The sequence below is a fragment of the Pristis pectinata genome, chromosome 33, assembly GCF_009764475.1.
Source record: "Pristis pectinata isolate sPriPec2 chromosome 33, sPriPec2.1.pri, whole genome shotgun sequence".
Taxonomy (NCBI): domain Eukaryota; kingdom Metazoa; phylum Chordata; class Chondrichthyes; order Rhinopristiformes; family Pristidae; genus Pristis; species Pristis pectinata.
Window position 1 is genome coordinate 15,253,364 of NC_067437.1, and position 18,650 is coordinate 15,272,013.

At 47.5% G+C, this 18,650-nt stretch overlaps 2 protein-coding genes and 1 long non-coding RNA gene across 3 annotated transcripts in view; 2 read left to right on the forward strand and 1 right to left on the reverse strand.

Moving 5' to 3' along the window:
• The first annotated feature begins 1,928 nt into the window (after positions 1-1,928).
• On the forward strand, positions 1,929-5,277 carry LOC127585722 (uncharacterized). The gene is made up of 3 exons (XR_007958560.1): positions 1,929-2,044; positions 4,178-4,267; positions 4,905-5,277. It is a non-coding gene; the product is annotated as an uncharacterized LOC127585722 (long non-coding RNA).
• A 207-nt stretch (positions 5,278-5,484) lies between these two features.
• On the forward strand, positions 5,485-6,004 carry LOC127585426 (profilin-3-like). Its single transcript, XM_052042851.1, has one exon. The coding sequence runs from the start codon at positions 5,591-5,593 to the stop codon at positions 6,002-6,004; it is 414 nt and encodes a 137-aa protein (XP_051898811.1). The 5' UTR covers positions 5,485-5,590.
• Positions 6,005-7,794: 1,790 nt separating this feature from the next.
• LOC127585427 (uncharacterized) overlaps positions 7,795-18,650 on the reverse strand; it is a 127,062-nt gene continuing 116,206 nt past the window's right edge. The window contains exons 16-21 of the mRNA XM_052042852.1: positions 18,351-18,434; positions 16,198-16,281; positions 14,871-14,954; positions 13,848-13,931; positions 9,790-9,873; positions 7,795-7,863 (exon numbers count right to left, since the gene is read on the reverse strand). Coding sequence (XP_051898812.1) covers positions 7,795-7,863; positions 9,790-9,873; positions 13,848-13,931; positions 14,871-14,954; positions 16,198-16,281; positions 18,351-18,434 — 489 coding nt within the window. The remainder of the gene's footprint in view (positions 7,864-9,789; positions 9,874-13,847; positions 13,932-14,870; positions 14,955-16,197; positions 16,282-18,350; positions 18,435-18,650) is intronic.

Sequence of the window (18,650 nt, forward strand, 5' to 3'; positions counted from 1 at the left end):
TGTATATATCTTTATGAATAAATTATATTTTTGTAATAAAAACAAATAAATAATTTTTTTTCAGGAAAGGAAACATTTGACACAGGCTTCTAAGATTTCTAAGAGGAGAGGGGTTTAACAAAATGTAGGAGAACTCACGGCAAGTTTACATTGTGATCCACTGTGGCTCCACTTGGGGCCAGTGCACGGTTTTCAAATCAAGTTAACAGGAGCACCACAAACCAGCCAGCAGTGACACCTGCCAAAACAGGTAGGGTTGGGCCCGTTACAGAACTAGTAAAAGTCTGTGGAAAGGTAGCAGAGGTGAAGCATGCAACCAGCAATGTGATGATGAAAGGAGAAAAGTTGGAGAAGAATAGGAAATGTTTGGCCTTCAACAGAAAGTACGAGGAGTATGGGTTTTCTTCATTTCGGGGGGTGGGGGTGGTTGAAGATGAATGAGATGATGTGTTTTGTGTGATGTGATTCTGGGCAGCAAATCTATAAAACCTTCCAAGGTGACTCGTGCCAAACACTTGAACTTAAAAGGGAATAGAATTTTTTAACTGGAAGTTTACTAACCACAACACAGGAGGCCATTTGGTCCTCTGGGTCCATGCTAGCTCCCAGTCTCATTTCCCCTCCTTATTTCTCCGTACTTTTGCAACTTATTCACTTTTATATCCCCGTCAACTACCCTTTTGATTCCTTTGCCACTTAGCTACACTCAGGGGCAACCTTGGCCAATTAACCCATGAACCTGTATGCCTTTGGACTGTGGAGGGAACTGGAGCACCCCGAGCAAACCCATGAAGTCACAGGGAGAATGTGCAAACTCCACACAGACAGCACCTGAGGTCGGGATTGAACCCAGGTCCCTGGAGCAGTGAGGCAGCGGGACTAGTTGCTGCATCCCCTGAGCCGTACTAAACGAGCTGAAATGACGTCATCTGCATTCCTTCATCTGCCATATTGCAATATGTTCAAAGCATCACATCCTCTGGCCCATGCACTGACAGCTGCCAATCACCACTTACAGCAGATGAAGGCTTTACAAGGCCTTTACCCCAACAGATGCCCATCGTTCAGTCTTGGGTGAATCAGCTGCCAAGACAATAAGCAGCATTCCTTTGTCAGTGATATCACCTCACAGATATCACAGAAGACGCTGAATCCCAATTGATTGAGTGAACATATCTGGCTGGTTTGCGGTACAGTTTGATAAGTCGGCAGTGGGTCTTGTTCCTTACCTGTGCTCTGACTGTGAATGGGGCCTACCATAAACATTTACTTTGCTGTGCAAAACTGGTGCTGAAATTTCGACTTCTGCACAAGCATGTGACAGGGCACAGTACTGAGGGAGCAACCACAATGCAGGCAGACATTCGGGTGTTGTGTCAGAGCTATGGAAGTTACAGCAGGGGCTCAGGCAACATATTGCATCATCCAGAGAGAGAGACTGGCAGCCAAGACACTGTCCTCATTATGTAACTAAATCTGAATGCAAATGTCCTCAATTCTGGTATCTTTGCTGCTGTGTATGAAGAGGTGGGTCTGACCACCAGCACCCACTGCCCTGTCGTAAAACACGAAACAGAGTATGAACTGCAGTGTGAACTTGGCGTCCTTCCATCTCGCAAGAAGTCTCTTTTGGTTCAATGTTTTTAGGATTTACAACGGCTCACTGCATCTCACAGATATGTTTGAACATTTTGGTCACCTAAATCTGCCTGTGTAGGGAAATGTGTCCAGTGTGTTTGAAACAGCCAGCAAGTTCAGAGCTTCTGAAAAGAAGCTTAAAGCCTAGAAAGAAAGAGTCTGGCGCAATTGTTTTGACATGTTCCCATCTCCTGCATTGAAGGCTATTGATGCCAGCAAAAACGCCAATCACGCACTGCAAAGCAAAAAATCAACTTTCTAAAAATTCACAGAACATTCGCCATCTGACTCTGATCCACAGAAAGGAAAGCAAGAGATATGGGACCCACTCTAATCAGTGGACACCTTTCTGTTGCTAATATTGGAGGACAAGTTACTGAAGTTGCCAAGTGATGAAGGCCTGTTGGTAAATTTCAAAACCTGACTTTACTACTAACAAAGTGTCTTTGACCTGAAACGTTAGCTCTGTTTCTCTTCCCACAGATGCGGCCTGACCTGCTGAGTATTTTCCAGCATTTTGTTTTTATTTTAGATTTCCAGTATCTTCAATATTTTTTTTGATTTTCACTCACTTTACCTGCTTACTGGAATGACGTCGATACAGAATACCCAGAACTTACAGTCGAAGCCTTACTGCTGTTCCATTCTACTTAACTTTGCAATCATGTTTTTTCAGTAATGATTCTAACCAAAACCAAGTACAGAAACTGACTGAGCACCAGACAGTCGCTCTGAGCAGCCTTGTCCAATATTCATCTGCAAATCGAACAGCTTGTGTCGACGTGGCCCGCTGATAGGATTTGGTGACTGAAGCATAACTAAATTATTAGTAAGTGTAGGTAAACAGCAAGAGATCTTGATCTTGTTGTTATGTTGCTATAAAAATGATGAATTGGCATCTGCAGTTTACTTTGGGAATGGAATGTGTGTAAAAGATAAGGGCCTCTCCCCCAGCTCTGAAAGAGGGATTGGTGTGACATTTTAAAACAAAATGAGCATGCTCACTTCACATCAAAGGTTACTTCCAAAACGTTAAATTTCAACAAAAAAATTGTTTCTTTTTGCAGTCTCTTGTGTCTCCATTTTAATACTCCACTGTGAAGTCTCTTCGAGGCATGCCCACTGTTAAGCTCTCCTCCTCTCTTTGGTGGGAGTTCTGTGACACCCTCTCTCACTGCCCCCCCCATGATCTCTCCTGCTCCCCTTCCACTCTCACCCAGACTCGTTCTTGCTCCACCTCTTCCCTCCACCTTTTTATACTGCCTATCTCCCCTCTGCCTTTCAGTCCAGATGAAGGGTCTTAACCCAAAATGTTGACTGTCCTTCCATAGATGCTGCTTGACCCTCTGAGTTTCTCCAGCATCTTGTGTGTTGCTCCAGATTGCAGTATCTGCGGCCTCGTGTCTCCATTTGTACTAAATAGGTTGAGCCTATTACTAAATAATTAAACCCTAGAGTGTGCACTTTCATTAGATTTTAAGCTTACATGCACAAATCCAGCAGGACACAATAGACAAAAGTGGCTGGGACTTTCAAAATGATCTATGTCAGCTTGGGAGGAGAGCTGGTCATGCCTTAGCCACAAAAGTGTTAGAAGCACTTCAGCACGGTAGTGTAGTGGTTAGCGTAATACTTTTACAGCGCCAGCGACCCGGGTTCAATTCCCTCCACTGTCTGTATGGAGTTTGTATGTTCTCCCCATGTCTGTGTGGGTTTCCTCCGGGTGCTCCGGTTTCCTCCCACATTCCAAAGCCGTACAGGTTAGGAGCTGTGGGCATGCTACGTTGGCACTGGAAGAGTGGCGACACTTGTGGGCTGCCCCCAGCACATTCTCAGTAATGCAAAAAGACGCATTTCACTGTGTGTTTTGATGTACACGTGAATATCTTAAATATCTTAAAGGACTGTGTCTTCCAGCATACTCTGCAAGGTGGCAGGAATGCAAAGAGTCCAATTCCCTCAGATTTCTTTACCAAATGCATCACTCTCCTTGGGAAACTGAGCAAGCAGACTGCAACTGGCCAATTAAAAAGCCTTCTCAAAAATCTACGCAAAACACTTAACAGGCAGCATGCCCCATAAAAATTTGCAGGACCAATCAAAGACTTGGGGTAGGGCCAGGCAATGGTGTTTGTTGAATATTCCAAGCTGCGCTCCCAAAACCTTGCACTTTCTGTAAGCCTGAGCTCACTTTAATTTGCCCAAGACCTGCTCAGCTTCACGCTGTGCTTGCTGACACAAAGTGGCTCCTGGACTACAACGTAAAATGCTCATGCTTGTGTTGAAATTCCACCCCCACCCCCAATATTAAGGTGCTGCTGAGGAAGGGAATGCACTGATCTTTGAAAATGTTCAATGCACTGAATACTTCCTTCCCATTCTTTTCCTTTTTTATAAATATTACTGAGAGACAGACGGTTAAGTTCTGCTCCAAACTTCACCCCTGTGTTTCTAGGCTGCAGAAAGATACAATTGGACTCTGACCCAGTCCTGATGCAGGGGTTTCGACCTGAAACATTGACAGTTTCTTTCCCCGCAGATGCTGCTCAACTCACCAAGTTCCTGCAGCAGATCGCTTGCGGCTCCAGGATCCAGCGTCTGCAGTCTCCTGTGTCTACCGCTGGACCAGGTAGGTGGCACAAATGTGACAAATGGGATTCAGTCTGGAGAAGTGGGAGGTAATACATCTGGGAAGGGCAAAGTAAGTCAAAGGAATGCATGACAAATGGGAGGATACCAGGAAGTAAAGAGGAACTGAGGGATCCTGATGTGTACGTCCGCAGGTCTCTGAGGACAACGGTAGAGGTAGATAAAGAGACACACAGGAAACTTGCCGTAATTGGCCTGGCATGGAACACGAGAGCAGGAAGGTCATGCCAGAACTGCATAAAACATTAGTGAGACACAGTTTGTGCACAAAGGGTGGAAAGGAAAGTTTCAGGGATTGGGAGATGGAGAGTCACAGGCTAAGCTGGGGTTGCTTTTGGCAACAAAGGTGATGGGGTGGGTGGGAAGGGGACAGAAGGAGCCAACAGAGATGCTTCAGATTATGAGAGGTGGTCTCAATGGGAATCTATTTCCTTCTGCAGAGAGGAGAGTAACGAGGGATTTATAGGTAGAAGGCTTAGAGGTGAGTAGAGAAGGGTTTTCACCCAAAGAGCAGTGGAGGTGTGAAACTCATTTCATGGAAGGGTGGCGGAGGCATTCAACTCTGTTATTCGATAAAATCACTGGGAAGTTTTACTTCAACATTATTCCTATCCTAGATGCCAAGGGTTGCAATCACTGGCTGAACATGCACGGTCTACTGAGGTACAGAGTGTAGTGAAGAAGTCTCCTCATCCCTCTCCCTGGTTGAGCACTTGAAGAACAGTAACCGAGTGGAGTCGCCTAAGTTGTCCAGTTCTGGGCAGAATGAACTCAGCGGGCAAAGAAACCTCCTTTTGTGATGCAAGTTCCTCTGATTGTACGATCTTCCCCTGCCCCTGATAAGCAAGGCTTCAGAAGACGAGCCTGACCATCAGTTGTAAGCACAACTTAATGCTGAAGGGAAGAGCAGTAGAAGGATTTCCATTACAAGACCACCTGGGCTAACCAGCCAGGAAAGTGTTTTGGAGCAAGTGCTTTGAAAAACAAGGAACTCGTATCCAATGTGATTCAGTGGCTTTAGGTGAGGGAGGGAGGGTGGAACGTGGGAAGAGGGATTCCATCTGTAAACAAGAAACTCAATGATTGGAATTAAACTCCAACTGTTCCAGATACACAAACTAAATGAAGTAAAGCAAGTCGCCGGAACAACACATGACATGAATAATCATACTGGAGTGAGGTCACTCTGATCTCACAATGACGGGGTGATGTTAGACTGGTGCCTATTAATTCCCCTCCATTAGTTGGTGAGACAGTCTGAAGACCAGTTTGTTCTTGAACCCAATCTTCAATCAAGGAGAAGATGTCGAACTGGAAGAACTACATCAACAGTATACTGAAGGACAAGAACGTGGAAGATGTTGCCCTTGTGGGCCACGCCAATAACAAGGCTGTCTGGGCATCCAAGCCTGGTGGTATATTGGCTGCCATTTCCCCACAAGAGGTCAGCACATTAATTGGGCAGGACCGCAAGACTTTTTTACAAACGGGCATCACCATCGGAGGGAAGAAATGCTCCGTCATCAGGGACAACCTCCTGGTCAACAATGATGGGGTGATGGATGTTAGGATGAAAGGCGGACAAGGCAAGAGCATCTGCATTGGCAAAACCATCAAGACCATGGTGTTTGTAATGGGCAAAAGGGGGGTCCACGGTGGAGTCCTCAACAAGAAGGTGCATGAGATGGATACCTACCTGAAGCAGAAGGGGTTTTAAAGGGAGCGAAGGGATTTTGAAATCATTTTTCCAAACCCAGATTAATAATAAATTGTTAAGTGCCACTGATTCTCTACTTTTGTTTTAAAAATGAGCAGCACATTTGATGTTTTTGATATGGAGTGTAAGGGTGTAAGAATTAGGAGCAGAGTAGGCCGTTTGGTCTGTGCATTCAACTCTGTTATTCAATAAGATCACTGGGAAGTTTTACTTCAACTCCATTACTCCTATCCTAGATGCCAAAGGTTGCAATCACTGGCTGAACATGCACGGTCTACTGAGGTACAGACTGTAGTGAAGAAGTCTCCTCATCCCTCTTCCGAATGGCTGACCCTTGTCTTGAGACTATAACTCCCGCTTATACCCTTTCCAGCCAAAGGAAACATCTTCTCATCTTCCCCCCTGACCCAACGCCTCTCATGTGATGTTAACACGTAGTGGGAGAGGGTGATCAGGAGCCGAGATGGAGTGACAAAATGCACAGAGCACGGGCAGAGAGAAACTGAAACTGAAAAAGGCGAGAGGCTAAGCAGAGGATCTGCCCAAGGTGTGCGTGTAAATAAGGCTGGCAGGCTCGATGTTTTAGGTTATACCCAAAATGGCAACAATGAAAATCTGGCACAAACAACAGCTGGAAAATAACTAATTATCCCTGATTCTGATATTTTCTATCCAGTAATTTTCCCTCTACCTTATGATATTTTCTGCAGTTTTATTGCACTTGCTTTTCTCCCAAGTTTCCAGTTGAAACTTTCTCCACCATCCTCCTCATTGCCCCTTTGCCCTCTGACATTACAAGTACGACATGGAGAGCGGGTATTTGGGCTGATACGTCAATGCCAATGTTTATGCTCCACATGAACCCCCACCCATCTAAACCCGCCAGCAACCCATCCACCTATTCCTTTGAAGCCTGTGTAACCTCCTCTGTAGACCTCTCTGTTGTTTGCCTCAACATTCTAACCATTGTCTGGTTTAAAGAATTTCACAATGCATTTACTTGTTACGGACCACAGTTGTGAACTTACCTGCAAATGGAAATGTTTGCTCTTTATTAAACCCTTTCTTAATCTTTAAAAAACCCTCAGCTCAGCCTCAGTTCTCTCTATCCTTGGTCATTCATTCTCAGATCTTCGAGCGCCCAAGTCACAGGATCTTCAGACGACACTGTTTCATCCAGCACGTCCCTGGGCATACTCCCAGTGGGAGGCTCTGTGGCGTTATCTATGAATGGCTTTGACAGCCATCGTGAGATAACCTCCGCCCCTTTCCCCTCTCTCCACACGGCAGCATACCAGAGTGCTGAAATCTCACAGCTCCATTGTTGTTGCTTAGAGAGTTAACATTGCAGGACAGAGTCAAGTCACTGACCTGTGGCATTGCCTTGGTTCCACAGCCCATGGACCATGCAGCATTTCAGTTAATGGTCGGTTCTGCACCCTCCACAGGACTCTGCCCCTGTATGTCTGTCCTCTCGTTTCCTTCACCATCTCCTTCGCCTAACCCTCCTCCACCAGCGACGGGTACGAGGGGGGCTAGTGATTCCAAAGCTCACCATGTGCAACTTGGCTCACGGCCAGTTCCTGACCTCCGGTCTCACAAGGCCTTCAATGTGCTGAAGCACAGGAGAAAGTCAGAGAGGAGGGGGAGGTGACGGAGATTTTCAGGTAGAAGATGGAAGTTCAAAGGCACTTGTGGCAAACCTCTTCATGAAGGAGCCAAATAAAAAAAGATTCCTTGCACCATTCCTGGAGTCCGGCCCCGAGCTCTGGGACCAACAGTAGCAGAGGTCACCAATGATGGAAGAGCCAAGAGATTCCGCTGGAGAGCTCGGTGTCCTGGTGCAGGGCTTGCTGGATCTATAGGAGGCCAGCCAGAAGCTGGGCAAACAGGTGACTCAGAAACTGCTGACAAGCCACTGGAAGGTACACTCCATCGTTCCTCTCAATGTAAGTAGCTGGAATGTAGAACTGGCCTCACAACACAGCAAGTGATGAGGACTAACTGTATTGCATCTGTTTCCACTGCTCATGGGTGGTATTGTGGTGCACTAGGTAGTGCTGCTGCCTCACAGCTCCAGCAACCGGGGTTCGATCCCGGACAGGCCTCTTAGCAGAGCAGACTTGATGGGCCGAATGGCCTAATTCTGCTCCTATGTCTCATGGATCTTGACCTCAGGTGTGAGGTGTGTGGAGTATGTGTCACTGTGTGGGATCCCCCTGAGGTGCTCCAGATTCTTGCCACATCCTAAAGATGTGCTAATAGGGTTAATTGGCCACTGTAAATGACCACTTAGTGTTCGTAAGTGGTGGAAGAATCAAAGGAGAGTTGATGGCCATGTGAGAGAGAGAGATAAAGAGAGAGAGAGAAAGAGAGAGTGAGAGAGAGTGCAAGAGAGAGTGAGAGAGAGTGCAAGAGAGAGAGAGAGTGCGCGAGAGAGAGAGTGCAGGAGAGAGCAAGAGAGAAAGAGAGAGAGTGCAAGAGACAGAGAGAGAAAGGGAGAGAGAGAGTGCAAGAGAGAGACAGAGAGAGAATGAATACAAGGAAAATATAGAGAGGGGCATGGGACTAATGGGATTGCGTCCCTGGGAGCTGGCATGAACGTGCTGGGCCAAACATCTATCATCTGTGTATAAATAGATAAGATACTGCATTAAAAAAAAATCCTTTTCTCTTGTGTGTTTTACACATGAACTGAAACTCGTGTCAGCCGGTAACTGGCCCGTCTGCAAATGGAAACAGTTTCACCCTTTCTCCTGTAAAAACTTGTGACGGTCTGTGACACGCATCCTGAACCTCTCTGCCTCTCCCCACACATCCAAAGTTCCACATGATTGGTACCATGTGAATAAATCTCCACTGCTCCCTCTTGAGCTCATTTTTCCCATATCGTTCCTTAGTGTGATATCCAGGCTTCTCCGTGGATTGTCACCTTGTCGTGGTGGAGAAGCTTGTGTGGTCCTGAGATCCCGAGAGCGATGCCGTCTGGAGCTATGCTCCTGGTAGGGTCACCCATGGCGGTAGGGTCGATGGTGAGGTCCCTGACAAAGAACAATCCAACCAAGACCTCAACGGTGGAACAGGCGGACGAAGTTATTTCGAACTCAACGGCTGTGAAGGCAGATGAAGGCTGCAACAAATCCATCAGCTCCAATCGTCGTGGTTTCCATGCCATTGGAATCAGTTGGTTGATTTGTGAAGTATCGTGTGCTTTTTGTAGTGCAACATCAAGTACACATTAAACAAATACACAGACAGGTGTCTTCACTCTGTGGGCTTAATTTTCAGAGCCAAGATTGGACTCATAAGCCACTTGAGAGCCCATAAATAGAGCAACAGAATGAAGACCATCGTCCTCGACCTCAAGGGATAGTCATGACGACGATACCCAGAACTGAACACAAATCTCCTTCCAGTCCCTGAACGATGCTTTATAAAGATTTACCATGACGTCCTTGCACTTTTATTTTCTGCCTCTTTTTATTGTTTTATATTCACTTTCAGCAATATTGCATATTGGATGGTCTGCAGTTATTTTCAATATACATCACCATAGCTCTATCCTTGACATCTTGCAAGTACCATCATCTCCATTCATACGCTCGATATCACAACATTCCTTCATTGTCACAGGCCAGAAACACCAAGCCCCACCATCAGGGCACAACCATACAGGTGTCAGCAGTTTGGTACAGAAACTGACCAATACCCCATCCAGGTGAGCAATCACTGCCGCCTCGCCAGTGTCACCCGCGATCTAAGGACAGATGCAAGAGCGACCTTACCTTGCCGTGCTTGTCAGCTGTCGACGAATAGCCATCTTTGTTCAGTGAGTTTGAAGTGGTCCTGTTTGAGAATCCTCTGTCAGCCTGTCAAGGAAATGGAAGCCAACACGTGTGTTCAAGGTTTGAAGGAAAGCCTGTTTACGTTTCAACTTCTGTCAACACCTAATTGTACTTATGTTTGGAGATAACACCGGCTATTAATAAATGAGTAGTACAGACGGTTCCCAGTTATGTGATCTCAATACCTGCAGCAGAGGTCTGAGATGCAGACGGATCCGGTGTCCCAGTGCATGATTCACAAAGGGGTAGTTTGTAGGTGCAGCAAGTAATTGGGAACATTAACAGAATTTTATTGTGAGAAGAACTGAATACAAAAGTGGGGAGGTTGTGGTCAGTCATCAGTGGGACCGTGTACCGTAGCGGTCTCCTTATTTAAGGAAGGGTGTCAATGCATTGGAAGCAGTTCAGAGAGGTTTACAAGACTAATACTTGGAGTGAGTATGTTGCCTTATGAGGAAAGGCTGGACAGGACAGGCTTGTATTCACTGGTTTTGAAGAGGGAGCAGGGACTTACTTGCAATGTACAAGGTTCTGAGGAGTCCTGACAGGCTGCATATAGAGAAAATGTTTTCTTGCCGGAGTATCTAGAACTAGGAGTCACTGATGTGGAGAGCTTAAATGTTTGGAGCTCTCTTCCGCAAGGATGGTGAAGACAGTCAGATTATTTATTTTTATGCTTGTATTCTTGATAAGCAAGAGGGTGAAAGGTCATCAGGGGTCAGCCGGAATGTGCAGTTGAGGTCATAACTAAATTAGCTATGACCTTACTGAATGGTGGAGCAGACTCGAGAGGCCAACTCCTGGTCCTAATTCATATATTTGTACATATATATTCACACTATAAGTTTTAACCTTCTGTGTTTGCTGGTGTGATAAAAAGCAAAGACTTGTTTCTGACTGTTGGTTATGTTCAGTTCTTACGTAACTGCTGACTGTTTATAATCTTAAAACACTGGGGAAATGCTCATAGATGCGAATTATATGGACTCCAGAAGTCGTCAAAGATTCTACTAAGAAACGTAGCAAAAGTTGAAGCTGGTGGCACTGAGGACCAACTATAGCCCCAGAAATGTTCTGAGGGTGCACTTAATGGGCAAGAGCTAAATTTTGGAAGGTTGTGACTGGGGAAGGCGTGTTGTGATGAGCTGTGTTGCTGACTGCAATAACTCACTGCAGGTGATGAAGTTGAAAATCACACGTCAAAGATAAAACACTGGAAATACTCAGCAGGTCAGGCTAACAGAGTTAACGTTTCAAGCCAGTGACTTTTCAACAAAACAGTTCTGCTAAAAGTTCCTGAGCAGAAATATTAACTCTATTTTTCCCTCCACCGATGCTGTCTGGCCTGCTGAGTATTCCAAACATTTCCTGCTTTCCTACTTCTATTTCAGGTTTCCAGCATTCACAAAATGTTACTTCCGTTGCCACGGCCCCAAGCTCGGTGTCATGTTGGAAGCGGTCAGGTGAAGGCATAAAATGAGAGTTACAAGTGGGTAGGTGTTGTGGGAAATGAGAGTTAACGTAGGCAGATACAAGAGCATTCAAAATGGAAGTCATTGTACATGGTGAAAAGCTGGAGTTACCAGAGATTATATGGCATAGTTCATCAGATGTCTTGGATGGGTACAAAAACTAAACAAAAATGCTGATTTTTCAAATAAGAAGACGGGAGAGAAAGGGGGTGGAATTTGTACCTCTGCTGTACCGGACCCTGGTCTGACCACACTCCACCATTCAATGAGGCTGAGGTTGTCTGAGACCAAGCTCTATGTGGGCAGTCCCTGAGTTACGACAGGGTTCCGGTCCTGAGAACTGTTCGTATCCTGAACTGTTCGTAAGTCGGAAATGAAGAAAAACAGTGTGTGGGGGAGGGTCACAGGAACAGCGATGACCAGGGAGCGAGCAGGAGCAGGAAGGGCGGCCGCCGGCTGGCCTCACTGACTCAGGGAGTCTGCTCAGCGCTCCTGGCTCTGCTCAGCTGCACCCAGCCAATTGTTGTGTCTTGGTTAGGTGGGGGGGGGGGGGGGGGGAAGGGGGGAGAAGGCATGTGGAAATACCCCATTTCCACCTGGTAGAAGATGCCTTCAGCAGGCAAATCCATCCCTATCCATCCCGCTGGTCTCCCAAACACTTGTTCGGATGTACAGGCTGTCTATAAATTGGGTGTTCGTAACCCAGAGAGGGCCTCTATACTTGTCTTTGTCCATACCTCCATGTAACCAAAGTCCGATTTTTTTTGACTGACCTCTACGGATTAGGAAACAGATATTATAGGAAGCACAGTGTAAATGTAACTGGCTGACATCTGGAATCTAAGAGTTAAATTACAAGGGGCATGCACGGTAGTGTAGCGGTTAGCGTAACACTATTACAGCGCCAGCGACCTGGGTTCAATTCCGGCCACTGTCTGTAAGGAGTTTGTACGTTCTCCCTACGTCTGTGTGGGTTTCTTCCGGGTGCTCTGGTTGCCTCCCACATTCCAAAGACGTACAGGTTAGGAAGTTGTGGACATGCTATGTTGGCGCCGGAAGCGTGGCGACACTTGCGGGCTACTCCCAGAACACTCTATGCAAAAGATGCATTTCACTGTGTGTTTCAATGTACATGTGACTAATAAAGATATCTCATCTCATCTCATCTCATCACAAGGAGGCATGTCACAAACTTGGGTTGTATTCCCTTTAATTTAGAGAAACGATTTCGACTGGACTAGGGGCTTAGTTTAAGAATTAAATTGAAGTTAGACTCACAGTCAGAGAATTCTTCCTGCACCCATTCGGCCCATTGGGTCTATGCCAGCTCCTAGTCCAGCAATCCCATCAGTGCCTTTGCCCAGAAAATTCTTTTCCCTTATGTACCTTCCCAACCCGCTTCCCCCCCAACCTTGCCCCCACCCCCCCCGACCTTATAGAGGTGTATAAAATCATGCGGGGTATAGATAAGGTGAAACACACATGGTCTTTTTCCCAGGGAAGGAGAACTAAAAACTAGATGGCATAGGTTTAAGGTGAGAGGTAAAAGATCTAAAAGGGACCCAAGGGGCAATATCTTCACGTAGAGGGTGGTGTGTATATGGAATGAGCTGCCAGAGAAAGTTGTTGAGGCAGGTACGATAACATTTGAAAGACATTTGGACAAGTACATGGATAGGAGGGATTTAAGAGGGATATGGGCCAAACACAGGCAAATGGGACTAGTTTGGTGGGCACCATGGTTAGCATGGACAAGTTGGGCCGAAGGGCCTGCTTCCGTGCTATGTTGCCCTATGACTCTATAACTTACCTGCTTCTGCACTCTATATTGCTACTGACAACATGTAAGGTTCCTTGTGTGTTACTAACCACTCTCCCAACATGAAACACTCCGAGTTACAAACACTTCTATACACAAAGAATGGGAAAAATTTGGAACTCACAGCAACTGGTGCTGAGTCAGTAGACTTCGGTTACATAAGGGTTTTGGAGGAATGGGTAAAGAGAACTACAGAGGTCCTCCCTGGGTTTTGACCACCCGACCTATAGACACCCCGTACACATGAACAAGCAGTTGGGAGACCAGCGGGATGGATGGGGATAGATTTTCTGGCTGCTGCAGGGCTGCAGGCATCTTCTGCCGGGTAGGAACAAGGCATTTCTGTTTGCCTTCTCTGCTACCCCACCACCCCACCCCCCCACCGAGCCACAACGATCGGGGGGCTGGGTGGAGCCGAGCAGAGCCAGGGGTGCTGAGCAGACTCACTCACTGAGTCAGTGAAGTCAGCTGGTGGCCACTCTTCCCCTGCCTGCTCGCTGTCCTGTCACAGCCGTCTCTGTGACCCTCTTCCACCCACTGTTGTTCATTTCTGACTTACAAACAGGTCCGGTTCCGAAAAGTTGTCGGGAACGGAACCCAGTCATAACCTGGGGGCTGCCTGTGCGGAGTTAGACCAACAACCTCACTGAATGGTGGAACAGCTTCAGGAGATTAAATAGCCCAGCCCTGATCCTATGTTCCTGTACCTTTCCAGTCTTGTCAGTTGTCTGTAGATAGACGCCTTTGTTCAGTGGATTCGAGGCGGCCCTGTTTGAGAATCCTCTGTCCATCTGTAAGAACATACAGCATAAGAAACATGGACAGAAGAGCTGATACAAACCCCGCAGTGTGCTCTGCCATTTAAGAAGATAACTTTGGAACTTTTACACCAGCTCCACTCTTCCACTCTACCCCTACATCTGCTGACTCCACCAGTGTCCAAAGTCTATTGATCTTACCCTCAAATACACTCATGGCCCGAGCAGCCTTGGGCCTCTGGATCAGGAATTTCAAAGATGCACAACCCTCAGCTACTGTCCTACTGTTATGTGCCAGGAAGCTCTGACATGGATCTTACTGACTGGAGAATGGTTAACTGTGTCGAGAGATTTCTGAAATGCTGCTTACTAGACCATTTGGGATCGCAAAGTGTTGGATAACCAAGCCTTTACGGTAACCAGATTCACGATCTCCATTCCACTCTACCACTGAGGCCTGAATCTGCGGAATTCATTGCCACAGAGGCCAAGTCATTGGGTATGTTTAAAGCTGAGGTTGATAGGTTCTTGATTAGTAAGGGCGTCAAAGGTTACGGGGAGAAGGCAGGAGAATGGGGTTGAGAGGGAAAAATCAATCAGCCATGATCGAGTGGTGGAGCAGACTTGATGGGCCAAATGGCCTAATCCTGCTTCTATGTCTTATGGAGGAACCAGGGCTGCAGCAACCCTAATGCATCAGGCTCTTCCCACTGCCCTCCGAGCACTGGTTAACACAGAATCCCCACCACCTTCACCATCCCCTCCTAGTCACACTCCATCCTTCACCAAAATTGCATCACAACGTTCCTTCGTCACCGCCGGGTGATCTGGGGTTTATCAAGCAAACCCCACCCTCAGAACAACCAGTGGTTCAAGGAGGAAGCCCACTGCCACCTTCTCAGGGGAACTCGGAGCGGGGCATTCCTGCAGCCTCCCAGTGACCCACTCCCCAAGCACAGCTACAGTAAGTACCTTCTCATGCCTGTTTACTGTCTGTGGGTAGACATCTTTGTTCGATGAGTTAGAGTTGCTCCGAATTGGGAGTCCTCTGTCAGTCTGTAGGGGGAATGGGGAATAGAAGTAAAACCCTTCTGAAGGCCTGAGAGCAGGTGGGTTATTCATGCTTTCACTTCTGGCAGTGACCACAGTCATTCCCTGAGCACACACTCCTCGCACTTTCCTAAGAGGCTCAAGACAACAACACAATTCCAACAGCAGCAGAGGGAGGTTAAAGAAAGAGGTTTCAGAAACTCCGCTGTGTTTTAATAGTGAATAGTAGAAAATTATTTCCTCTGATTGGGAAGTCAGGGATAAGGCATCTGGGAGGGGGAAGCTGCAGGAGGGGAGAGGGGGGATGGCGCGTGAGGGGAGAGGGGGGATGGAGGGAGGGTACAGGAGGGGAGTGGGGGGAAGGTGGTAGGGTCCAGGGGGAGGGGGAAAGGGGTAGGGTCCAGGAGGAGAGGGTCCGGGATGGGAGAGGGGGGAGGTTCCAGGAAGAGAGATGGGGGGGCGGTGGGGGGGGGGGATGGTCCGGGAGGAGAGAGGGACAGGGTACAAGAGGGTAGAGGGTGGTGGGGCTGGGAGGTGGGAGAGGGGAGTGTCCCAGAGGACAGGGAAGTGACCTGGAGGAGAGAGGAGGGAGGGTCTCGGAGGAGTGGGGGAGGGGGTCCCAGAGGATTGGGGTGAATAGTTCCAGAGAAGGGGGGTGGGGGAGGGTCCTGGAGGAGAGGGGGTGGAGGGTCCCAGTTAGATGAAGACCAAAGAGCATTGGGTGACAGAATGAGGGCAGGTTTGGACGGAGAGTCCAGCAGAGAGTGGGCACCTCTGCAGTGGGTCTGAGGGGCTCTGCTGCGAGAGTTTAACTTTTCATCAACAACTCGGAAGTCGAAGCTCTGCTCACAACTGCTGGAGAAAGTCCTGGCAGCAGCTTGGAGCAGGAGAGAAGGAGCGAACCTGCTGTCCAGAGGGGCAACGTGGGGACGTTCGATTCAAACCTGCACAGCGGCAGCTTGTGGAATATCTCCAGGGATACTGCAGACAGCGGCACCTCCTCACAAAGAAGCCATGATCACGGTACTAACAGGAGCGCCAGCTCCTTCACCGTTCTCTCCGGGTCCCACAACGTCCCTACAGGAGCACCGATGGACGTTCCCATCAACCTTCCTTCAGCAGGCATCCGGGATTCCCCCAGCAAACCCTGCTCCTGGGGCACAGGACCAGCACCTTCCCGGGGTAGCTACCGTGGGCAATGAATGCAGCCTTGCCCACGCCCCAGAAACAAACACAAAACCGGCTTTACCTTATTGTCCTTGTTGGTCGCCTGTTGACGGACATCTTTGTTCAGTGAGTTGAACGTGGGCCGATTTGACAAACCTCTCTCTGTCTGTCATGGAAGGAGAGGCGGACAAGAGTTTTAATGATCTTAAGAACTTTCTATAGATACACCACAGAAAGCATCCTATCCAGATGCATCACAGCTTGGTATGGCAACTCCTCTAACCCAAGACCACAAGAAATTGCAGAGTTGTGGACACAGCCCAATCCATCATGAGAACCAGCCTCCCCTCCACTGACTCTGTCTACACTTCCCACTGCCTCGGTAAAACAGCCAACATAATCAAGGATCCCTCCCACCCCAGATATCCTCTCTCCCCCCCCCCCCTCCCATCGGACAGAAGCTTGAAAACACGTACCACAGGCTCAAGGACAGCTTCTACCCTGCTGTTATAAAACTCTTGAATGGATCTCTGGTACATTAAAGATGAACTCAACCTCACAACCTACCTAATCAGGGCCCTTGCACCTCATTGTCTACCTGCACTGCACTTTCTCTGTAACTGTAACACTTTATTCTGCATTCTGTTATCACTTTTCCCTTGTACTACCTCAATGTACTTGTGTTCTAAAATGATCTGTATGGAGTTTTTCACTGTACCTTGGTACATGTGACAAATTCCAATTCCAAGATTATTTGGTTAGCTTTCTCCACCTGTTATACACCCTTCCTCGCTTGAACCCCCCTCAACCCCCACGGTGCCGACTTGAGATCATGCGACTTTTTCCAACCAGGCCAGGCAAGGGTGAAGGGAGATTTGTAGACAGCTTTTAAAATTACAGAGGCTTTTAACAGAGGAAACAGGAGAGGACCACTTCCTGGGATTCAGAACTCAGTGAGAAAGTCATCAGTTTCAACATAAACCTAAGGAGACCAGAGATGGATGAGCGAGGGTTTTGCCATAGGAAGTGTTTGGGCAGAATCCACGGCATCTTTCGAGTGAAGGCTGCATGAGTATTTGAAGCACAGGAAGATCCAAGACAGATAATGTGGTTGTCTTGGACTTCTCTAATGAAGTAAGTGCACAGGTCCGATCCACCTGACCGACATTTGCTACGTGCTACATCTCTATAGAGATGTCAGTGACTTTACCACCACCCATGCGGCTCATTATGAAGCAGGTGTTGTGACCATATTTGTGAGTACAGATAGACACCAGCTAATATTATTATTATCAAAGACTGCAGTGAATCAAAAAGGCAGGCACATCTTCTACTGCCTACCCATTCTGTCACAAGATCACAAGACATCGGCCCATCAAGTCTACTCCATGAGCTAAACTAAAAACTATTCCTATCTAGCCCCAAATTCCGGCCTTATCCCCATATCCCTTGATACCATGACTAATTAGATACCTATCTATCTCCTCCTTAAATGCCCCCAATGATCGGGCCTCCACTGCTGTAAGTGGCAAAGAATTCCATAATTTCACTACCCTCTGGCTAAAGAAATTTCTCCTCATCTCTGTTTTAAACCAATACCCTCTAATTCTAAGATCGTGCCCTCTAGTCCTGGACTCACCCACCAAGGGAAACAGCTTGGTCACATCTATTCTGTCCAGTCCTTTCAACATTCTAAATGTTTCTATGAGGTCCCCTCTCATTCTTCTGTACTCCAGTGAGTACAGTCCAAGAGCTGACAAACGCTTATCATATGTAAGCCCTTTCATTCCAGGAATCATCCTCGTAAATCTCTTCTGAACCCTCTCCAACATCAGTACATCCTTCCTAAGATATGGGGCCCAAAACTGGACACAGTACTCCAAATGAGGCCTCACCAGTGCCCCATAGAGCCTCATCAACACTTCACTACTTTTATACACTATACCTCTCAAAATGAATGCCAACACAGCATTTGCTTTCTTTACCGCCGATCCGACCTGGTGGTTAACCTTTAGGGTATCCTGCACGAGTACTCCAGACACAACACTGCTCAGAATGCACTAAGAGGGCAGTTAAAGATGGACAATGAACATTGGCCTTGCCAGCAACATTCACATCTCATGAACGGATACACGAGGCAGTGGTACAGAGTGCAGTGGTTCAGGGAGGTAGCACACCACCACCTGGTCTGTGCCGCCTGACCAGGGTCACCCAAGGCCACGAGATCAGCCTTACCTTCTCATGTTTGTCGGCTGTCTGTGGATAGACATCTTTGTTTAGTGAGGTAGGCTTCGTCTTGGTTGGGAATCCTCTCTCAGTCTGTGCGGGAAGTTAAAATAAAGTCTTCTCACAAACTGAGGTCTGACTGATCGCTCAACACCCTGCATCAGCTGCAGCACAGGGCCCTCCTGCTCCCTCAGTACAGTCCTGAGACGGCAGGACCGGTGAGCTAGAGCAGGGGAGGATACCAGGAGAGGGGGGAAGTTATACAGTGTTCCCAGAGGGAATTGGCAACAGGGGGTCATTTCCAAGTTG

Excerpts from the sequence above, each read along its gene's own strand:
- LOC127585426 (XM_052042851.1), top strand. The coding sequence starts at position 5,591 with ATGTCGAACTGGAAGAACTACATCAACAGTATACTGAAGGACAAGAAC.